The following is a 10,543-nucleotide window of genomic DNA, read 5'->3' on the forward strand; positions in this document are numbered from 1 at the left end:
AAAATATAAAATAAAAATGTAGCCTAGTTGATAAGTACGTAATTTGACCCTCACTAGTCCAACCTTAAACTATGTAGCTTCGTTCCTTAAATGTTCTTATAACAGACGCAAAAAAGATTGATTAATGACAAATACACAGATTTTTGTGGCCGATGAGTTAGATAAATTCACAAATTACACGAACTCAAAAGATGTATATCGTGATCATATGACCTCAAAATCATGAAGATATACTTGACTTTTAAGAAAATATATGAACTATGTAGTCTATAAGGCAAGTTTTATGCTATTTAAAGCATGTAAATACTCATGTAAATCATCAATTAACAGCATACAATTTGACATAAATTTTTAGGAGCTGACAAATTCAATTTATTTCTTGTCTCAAGTGACTAAAATGGAATATAAGTATACCAGGCCATTAATTCGCCATAGATTACACTATATTAGATTAGTAGCAATAGTTAAAAATAAATAAATAAACACACAACGACAAAAGGCAAGTAGTAGTTTACAAGAAGAACAAGTTTGATAGGTAGTAGTAGTAATTAGCAATAAAAAATTTTAAAAAAATGACATAAAGTTTATGGAGATTAATGGAATGACTGGAATCTAAATCTTTTTTTGACTTTTAAGTAGGAAAGCGAAACTTGTTTAGATACATTGGTATTATTACATGGTATAATGTTGACCATGTGGCAGACTAACAAGAGATAAATGTGTTCACTAATAGAGATGTCAATAAGTCTTTGTGCACATAAACAAAATCAGGTCGATCATATCAAAAGTCACTCACTAATAAACAAATGAGCTTGAAAAAACTTTCAAGCTCATTTAGTAACACTTATTACTTGACTCATTTAGTACCATAGACAACTTGTTCATGTTCATTTAAAATTCATTAAAGCTCAAATTTTACATTTATGGCGCTTATTCTATTTTAGGATATGAATTACTGAGAAGTATCATGCATCAGATTTTAATAGCAACACCAAAGACAAAAATCATGGTGTTCTTGAGAATCGACAACAATTAAAACTTCCAGTAAAGAGGTATCAATTATTATTTCTCACTTCTGACCAGTAACTTACAGTACAGAGTATAAAAATACATCCTAAACTTTTCTGGTGTTTCTTTAAAGTATGGCTAAACTCTAAGATACAAACCTATTCCTATTGAAAAATAATTAAAGAAAAATACACACCTTGTTCTACATTGTTTTTTTCATTTTCTCTTCTGTGTTCTAAACAGACTGTATTTTGTGTGTCTATTTGTTTAAAATAAATATTAAAAATAGCTATCATTTTAATGAGGACACAATAAATTAAGTCATCAAACACTTGTGCTTATTTTGAGCCTGTGACAGTCCTCCTTCTGCAGTAAGAACTATCTGCTGATGATCGAAAGCACTCGAACCAGTGCCCAGGGCCACCATAAGTGAGTAGCAGATTAATCATGTACAGACCTGCTGATGACGAAAGCACTCGGACCAGTGCCCAGAGCCCATTAGCCCAGCATTTGCTCATTCCACTCTTGATGATGACTTAGACACATGCATTAACGTGCATCCCTTTATGCTGCTCATGCCTCTTTCTTCCTTTCACTGGCTGCCTTTCACAGCATTTTCCATCACCCAAATTCACTCCACAACAGTCTGCAGGGTCGGGATCAGATAGAGGCTTTTCGATAACAGACTTAAATATCAGAGACTTGGACATTATTTGGTTAATTCTCATACCTTTATGCTCCTCACATCTTTTCCTACCAGGAAAGGGTGACTTTGTACATGGAGAACTATCAAGTAAAATTACACCACAAATAGAAGAAAACTCGTCATTAACAAAATTTTCTACCTGAGAGTTATCAGTGCTTGAATCCTTTGTCATGATTTTTGAGTTGATTGATACACTAGTCAATCTTCTTCCTTTGTGCTCGGAACAACGTTTTCTTCCTTTAAATGGTGAATTACTACAAATTGTTCCATCATTTGAAATCACTCCACAAATGTGAATTTTATTGATGTCCTCAACAATGGCCTCAGGATTAGTAGAAACTAATCGTGGTTGTGAACGAGAAAATTTGAAAACTCGATCAAAGAGGTTGAAATTCTCTTCATAAATATCATGACTTGGTTTGTTGCCAAGTGAAAACTTCTCTGCTTTGATTTGGATGCCTACTTTTCGCTCACTGAAAGATTGTAGCATCTTCAGAATCTTAGGGATTTTATTGTTTCGGATTGAAATCTTCTCGATTTTCGTTAGAACGTCATTAGGACGTCGCACACCATTATTAACTTTGTTCCATGCATAATCAAATCTTTCAAGCAGCTTAGCTTCTGTTCTCTCAGCATCACTTTTGCTCTTCAACTGTTTCAAGGTCCAACCAACAGGCAAACCATTAATAACAAAGAATATACTGCCTTTAAGATTGCAACAAGTTCTGGTAAAAATTAAAGCAGTTTCTCTTACTTATCCATCTAGGGATAAAATACATATCTAGAGATGCAAAGCAGGGAAAAAAGCATCCACATATTAACACTGAAAATCATAGAATCGAAATCTAACAGACAATAGTATTAAACAAAATGAGCACTATTCTGGAGGAAGCCACTAAATCTGAAAGATCTATGCTAAAATATTCGCTCACAAGTTTGTCTTGTCAGCAAAAACACCAGGAATTCTTCCCCTCTTTACCACTTTGTCTACATGAAATGCCTTATTTTATGCGGCATAAACTCTGGTTTTCTGGTCAATACCAACCAGAATACAATCCTAATTCCTTACTGCCATAAAGTAATATGCCGGAGTATAGCTCAAATTTGGATTATGCTACCTTCACTCTTCAGCAAATCGCAGCATTCAAAAGGGATTTTCAGCTTGCAAATTAAAGTACTAAACCAACACTTTTACAATAAATTATTCTGCCTCAATTTTAGACTGAAACTAAACACACCAAAACTATACGTTAAATTTGGGGGAGATAAACCTCTGCAGCAGTTGTGGTAGCAGCAACCAGCTAGCTAGGAGGGGTTGCAGCAGCAATTATGTCCATGCTGTACGGCTGTACCCTTCTAACAAGTTTACTTTTGCTAAGAAAATATTGCGGTCTTCCTTTAGGAAGGATTAAATTTGTGATTAAGCTTAAAACATTGAATCATGCATCAAGATGGGTGCACAAATACCTATGTTCCTGTTAAATGATGGTTCTTTACCATTTTTCTTTCTCAAGTCCCCAAAGATCTTAATTTGTTGGTGATCACTTATCATTATGAAAATACTCGTTCATACCAATGTATTACCTACCAAGCATTCTACCAATAAGCTAGCAAAGTAGGGAACTTTGTAGACGTCTGAACTCCTTATGTTATTGCTTGAACTATTACAGATAATAATTGCTACCTAAGAATTAATTGCCCTTGTTACTGTCTTTGGCAAATGTAATTCTGATCATCTTGAAGTATTCAGATTCATTCTACCACCAGATTTAAACAGCAGTCTATCACTTTTGATCCTCCAATACTTGTACTTCGCACTCAAAAGAGTCAAACAGCAGCAGTAGCAGCACACAGTTCTATCAGTTTTTTTTCATCAATATAATCAGAATCGTCCTCTGCCCAACAGATGTGCAAGAGGCACTTGTTAGTATGAAGGTCATATATTACTTTGCTACACAATTCAACTAGCGTTCCTTTTGAGATGGTAAAGAAATGTGGGTATGAGCTTGAAATTTTGCATCATGACCAGTGCAAAATCTTGTTTTTGTCGAATGAATGTTTATACTAATTTTCTGAAGTCCCACAATAAAGGGCAATTAACTCCGTGATTCAAAACCGTCTAGAAATATTGGTATTCTTTATGAAAAACCTCATTTACACCTATTGTACTATGTATATTCGAGCTACAACCATGAACTGGTGATGTAGAAATTCTGAAAGACAAAGGTTGATGCATCAGAACTGCTTTCAGTATTGCTTGAACCTTGAACTATTAAATCTAGGGAATGTACAACCTATGATCCGACATTACTCAACCTTAAAATTCAGCATTTCCGATCAATTCAATCTATAGATTGAATTTTGAATAACATACTAATTAATCTACTACTCTTTTTTGGCATAAGTTTGCCTCTGCACGTATACAGTTGCGCTCTTTTGACCTAAACTTATATAAATTGAACACTTATTTTACCTTAAGTTTATTTGATTCCACCTTTCGTTGACTTAACCTTATTAGCCTTTAAACTTATTTTTTTAAGGTGAACGTATAGTTATATTCAGATTCATCATTCAATCTACCACAATTTTAATATTTAAAGTTTTCGTCTCATGATATTAATGGCCACAAATTTAACAATATCAGTGCGTAACTTCTATAATATTAACCAAGTAACCCCTATAATACTGACCGACTAACTCTTATAACACTGACCGAGTAACCGTCCAATACTGACCGAGTAACCCCATAATGGTTGGCCACACAGCCTCGTCAGCCACATATAAGAATTTGTGATCATCATATTACAAATTCCACTTGGTAGAGAAAAATAAAATCCCCATTTGCTACAAATTATTCTCCACTTTTGCATGAATTTGCTACAAATTATTTAAGAAGCAACCTAGGCAAAAATTGAAATCTAAAATCCTCATCATTTGACAAACATTTGACAAAATCGAAAAACCCTATAATAAAATAAATTGAATTGGGCTTTTATCTTTTTTTTCAATCTGCTCAAATTCTTATGAGGATTTGATCAGAATCTGTTGAGTCTATATTAGTAGTGTTTGGTTTGGCAGGGCGGGGTGAGGCAGAGAAAAACTAATAAGCTGCTTATGCACAGCCGCACAGGTATGTCATCGCCAGAATAAACTCATTTATCTCCACTGTACTCCCTTCGTTTCTATTTAGTTGATACGTTTAATTTAGACAACCGTATTAAAGAGAGGAAAGAGAGAATGAGAGAATGATAAAACAAGTGGGGTAGCTAGTAAATGTAAAGTGTAAAACTTACCCAAATGGGAAATATGTCAACTAAAAAAAACTTCCTAAAAAGAATACGTGTCAACTACAAAAAACGGAGGTAAGTATAAGCGAAGGAACAGGATCAATTTAATAAAAAAAAATATAAAAAAAAAAACAAAGCAAAACAAAATTCATGATCTATAATAAATCTTCTTGACCTTTGCTCCTAACAAATTCATACAAAAAAAAAAAAATTAAGGAAAATCAATAAACAGAGGGAAATTCTGGCTAAGCCCAAGAATTAAAATTGTAGATTCTTGATACATTGAACAATAATTTGATACCCAAAACCCCAATTAAAATAAAAACTTACCAAAAAAAAAATTCAAGAAACAACAAATTAAATAATTAAATTTTGTACAAATACTTACAGGAGCCCATCGATAAACAATAGGATAGCCTCGAGAAAAGATCTCCTTAAACAACCCACAACCATTAATCAAATGAGATCCATTCCTGCCATAATCCTGAAGCCTAGACCTCACATTATCAGCTTGTCCCAAGTACACCACAACAATAAACTCGGTATCGAGTTTTGAAACATCACGGCCCGAATCAGAGTGACAAACCGCAACTCCAATTTCATACAATCCAGGATTACAAACTGATGGGAGGTTAGCAACTCTGTATCTTTCCGCCCCTTCTTTTTTGGCCTCATAGTTAACCCAGTCTGATGGGCCGATTAGGATTTTCCATTTCGAGAAGGCGGTATCGTGTTTTGTCTGTCGGTAATTCTCCCTCTTTAGCCTTGGTGTGGTGGTGGGAGTAGGGAGGCCTTGAGGCTCTCCTCCCATTTTTTGGAGGCGTGTTTAAAGAAATGACCGTTAAAGTTTAGGCGGCTTTTTATACTTGGAGTTTAATAATTTTATTTATTTTTGTTTTGTGACAAGGTTGCCCATGTGAAAATGTTACAAATTGTAGGTGGATCATGCTTAGTTGTGTGTGGTTGAATTTTTATTTAATGATTTTATCTTTTTTTTGAAGGAGATTCTATTTAATGATTTTATCTCTTTCCGTTTTTATTTCTTTTTTCCTTAAAAGGAGATTCAATTATATTTCTTTATTTATTATTTGCATAATGGGTTTTATTTCTTTGATTTGATCCCTTTTAGGACCACTATACCAAAATAACATTCCTTCAAAAAAAAAAACAAAAAAAAAAAAACCCAAATAACATAAAAGCTCTTGATTTCACACAATTACACGTGATAAACCTCATCAGGCCACAGTTGTCAAATATTAATTTGACCCAAGAAACCAACTTGTACCGGCAATGATCTGAACCTGACCTATAGCAAACAATAGAGTAAAACTAGTGATGTATAACTCGACCTGTAGAAATATAACCATGGCAGGTGATGATATACCGCCACCACCTCCCCCACGCATTGATATTACCTCTCCATATTACCTTGGTCCTCACGACCGTCGTAGAAATTTCATTACTCCGACCCGTCTTCGTGGCAAAAATTATGATGAATGGGCCGGTGACATTCAAACTGCGTTGGAGGCACGTAGAAAGTTTGTCTTTCTTGATGGAACAATCACTTCTCCTTCCTCTCCGTGTACTCAAACGGATTGGAACACCATTCATGCTATGTTAATCTCATGGCTAATGAACACCATAGACCCTGAGGTCAAGTGTACCCTATCGAAGTATAAAGATGCAAAACGATTGTGGGATACTCTCAAGATGTGCTTTGCTACTGTGAACGGTCCATGCATTCAGCAAGTGAAGTCCTCTATTGCAAAGTGTGAATAGTCTAAGAACATGACCGTGGCTGCATACTTTGGGAAGCTGACTGCGTTGTGGGAAGAATTAAATAATCACGAACCTTTAATCGCTTGCTCTTATTGCAATCGGTGTACAAGAGCATGAGAAGCGTCGTGAGAACACTCGTCTTCCTGAATTTCTCATGGGGCTGTACACATATTATTATGCCAAAACTCATACCAACATTCTTTCCCCTCAAGACCCTTTGCCAACTCTTGATCGTGCCTATCAATTGGTTGTGCAAGATGAGCGAGTTAGGCTTGCCAAACAAATCCTCGAAGGTAAGCAACCTGAGACAGTAGGGTTTGCTCTCTGAACTAGCACAGGCCAAGGCAACTAATCTTGCTTGAATCGGATGACAAACCTGACAAATCTAGTCTCCATTGCACGCATTGTAAGAAGACGGGACATTTAGTCTCTGATTGTTTTGAATTAAAAGGCTATCCACATTGGTGGCAAAATCAGTCAAAGGTTCGTGGTAAGGCTCCTCAATCAGGGGCAAAGGGGCGCGCTCCAGCTCGTGTTAATGCTATGACAACTGGGTCTACTGCCGATTCTAAGAATGCTTCGTCAACAAGTGCATCTTCTCAAACCTTCACAGCCGAACAATGGAAAGCAATTGCCAGATTCGTAGGTAATACTAAAATACCTGATGATCACTTGAATGGTGAGTCTGATAATGCATTATGGGATTGTTAATACAGGGCCTCTAGACATGTTACATGTGATGATAAATGGTTGTTTGACAATCAAACGATCAATTGTTTGGTTGGGCTTCCGGATGGCAAGTCCATTTTGGCCACTAAGGAAGGATCAGTTCGTCTATCCCCAAAAATCGTTCTTACACATGTGCTATTTGTTCCAGCTTTATGTTGCAATTTAATTTCGGTATCCCAATTGATTGATGATACAAATTACCGCTGTCCAATTTAACTCTAATATATGTGCTATACAGGACCAATCGAGGGAGCTGATTGGAACGAGTGTTAGGCGGGATGGACTGTTCTACTTTGAAGGGACTTCTTCGGTGAAACATGTGGCTGTGACCGGGACTTCATCTACGCTAGAGTTATGGCACAAGCGAATGGGTCATCCTTCAGAAAAAGTTGTGAAACTCCTCCCCCCCGTTCATAATTGTAAGGGAAGTTTGAATAAAGCATGCGAAATTTGTTTTCGTGCTAAAAAACCCTAGAGATAGATTTAATTTGGGTGAGAATAAGGCCTCTAGAATTTTTGAAAACATACATTGTGATTTGTAGGGCTCATATAGGCATGCTTCGTCTTGTGGTGCCCATTATTTTTTTACTATCATAGATGATTTCTCTCGTGTTGTTTGGATTTATTTTCTTGCTGTTAAAACTAAGGTATTTCGTATGTTTATGTCATTTGTGGCAATAGTGGATAGACAATTTTCTAAAACAATTAAAATAGTCCAAAGTGATAACGGCACTGAATTTAATTGTTTGCGAGATTTCTTTAACTCTACGGGCATATTATTTCAAACCTCATGTGTGGGCACCCCACAACAAAATCGTCGAGTTGACCAGAAACATAAACACATACTAAATGTAGGGAGAGCATTGCGATTTCAGGCTAATTTGCCAATTTATTTTTGGGAGGATAGTGTTCTAGTAAGCTCATCTCATTAATCGTACTCCATCTCCTTTGTTGCATGATAAAACCCCTTACGAAATTTTATTTGGCACTACTCCTTGATACAATACCATTTGTACTTTTGGGTGTCTTTGCTTTGCACACAATAAAAAAGATAAGGGAGATAAGTTTGCCAGTCGGAGTCGTAAATGTATTTTTGTGGGTTACCATTTGGGAAGAAAGGGTGGAATCTCTTTGATCTTGATTCGAAAGAATTTTTTGTTTCACAAGATGTTAAGTTCTTTAAAGATGTTTTTCCTTTTCTTGATCCGGATTCATCAACTATTGTTCCGGAGAAAAATTGTGCCGATGAATGTTCCCGTGGACTATGATTTTTCTGAGGTTGTTGTGGATACTCATATGGATGACAATGATGCAACAAACGTGGCTATTCAAGACTTGAATGAAGCTGCCACGCAACAACACACATCCTCTACGCCCGCTGGCAGTGCGCTGGCCAGAGACCAAGCAGCCACTGACCAGCCCGCAGGCCAGGTCGTGGGTGACGGTGATCCTGCTGCCCAGCTCAATGTTGAGTCTACGTCTGCATGTGATCCCAACTACTACTAGAAAACACCTTATTTACGACGGAAAAATTATGTCGGTACACCCTATAAATCCGTCGGAAAGAGCTGTTTCCGACGGAATTCCGTCGGAACACGTTGTCGGAAATCACTATGTCGGGAAAACGGCCATTTTCGTCGGAAATTCCGTCGAAAAACACTATTCCGACGGAATTTTTTCGTCGAAAGAGGTTTTTTTGGTACCGGAAAGTCCGTCGAAAATTGCTGACGGAATTTAAATCCGCCGGAAAATTCCGACGGAAATTCCGTCGGAAAATTTAATAAAAAAAAAAAACCCACCCCACCACCAGCCCACCCACTGCCACCATAACCCAGATCCCCACCCACCAGCCTACCCCCTACCCCTTTACCCCTCTACCCAGCCCCACCACCACCAGCCCACCCCAGCCCTGCCCCCTACCCTCCTAACTTACCCAGACACCACCACCACCCACCCCACCCCCCACCCCACCCCACCCTACCCTCCTAACTTACCCAGACACCACCACCACCCCACCCCAGCCCTGCCCCCTACCCTCCTAACTTACCCAGACACCACCACCACCCCACCCCCACCCCTACCCCCTACCCTCCTAACTTACCCAGACACCACCACCACCCCAGCGGGCGAACATGCCGGGCTCCGGCTCCGCGCACCTGCTGACACCTTTCAACCCTCCTAACTTACCCAAGACACCACCACCACCCCACCCCACCTGCCCCCTACCCTCCTAACTTACCCAGACACCACCACCACCCCATCCCACCCTACCCTTGCCCCTACCCTCCTAACTTACCCAGACACCACCACCACCCCACCCCCAGCCCCTGCCCCACCCCTCCTAACTTACCCAGATCCCCACCCCCCACCCACAACCCAAATCACCCCTCCTGTCCAGACCACGCACACCCAGCCCCACCCTCACGCACACCCCTCACCAACCCACCACCCCACTAATTACCGTAGACCCACCAACCCACCACTAACCCATACCACATACCCACCACCCCACCAATAACCCTGACCCACCACCACCCTACCTAACCATAACCCACACCACAGAACCACCCTACCCCACTCTAGCTAACCCAGACGGCAAAATTTAAAAAAAAAAACAAAGAGTATTGAAAAAAAATACAGATCCGAAAATAAATTGAAAAAAAATCGTATTTTATACAAATTAGAGCAGACGAACGAATACAAATCTGAACAAAAATTATATTCAAACCAGATCTATGCAAGTTAATAATACAAAAAACAGAATACAAATCGGAAATCTACAAAAACGAATAAAATTCCTCTGACGAACGAACATGTTGTTGATGGCTCAAATTTTGGCTGGAATTGCTGAGATTAGGCTCGAATTGCTCGGATTTTCGCTCGAAGTTGCTTGAACTAGCATGAGAGGAGGGATATCGAATTAAAAACATTGAATTTTTGTGATTTTCATTGATGGAAAAAGAAGGGGAAAGAGAAGAGGAAAGAGAGGAGAGAGAAAGAGAAATGAGGGAGGAGAAAGAGGCGCACTAAGAAA

General features: G+C 38.4%; 1 protein-coding gene across 1 annotated transcript; it reads right to left on the minus strand.

Annotated features, from left to right (window-relative positions):
• Positions 1-1,039: 1,039 nt before the first annotated feature.
• LOC110716924 (protein EFFECTOR OF TRANSCRIPTION 2) lies at positions 1,040-6,399 on the minus strand. Its single transcript, XM_021895577.1, has 2 exons — positions 5,390-6,399; positions 1,040-2,366 (listed from the first exon to the last, which is right to left on the minus strand). Exons 1-2 carry the CDS (start codon positions 5,810-5,812, stop codon positions 1,545-1,547), a joined length of 1,245 nt encoding a protein of 414 aa, XP_021751269.1. The 5' UTR covers positions 5,813-6,399; the 3' UTR covers positions 1,040-1,544.
• Between the last annotated feature and the right edge of the window lie 4,144 nt (positions 6,400-10,543).

The sequence above is a fragment of the Chenopodium quinoa genome, unplaced genomic scaffold (assembly GCF_001683475.1).
Source record: "Chenopodium quinoa cultivar QQ74 unplaced genomic scaffold, ASM168347v1, whole genome shotgun sequence".
NCBI lineage: Eukaryota > Viridiplantae > Streptophyta > Magnoliopsida > Caryophyllales > Amaranthaceae > Chenopodium > Chenopodium quinoa.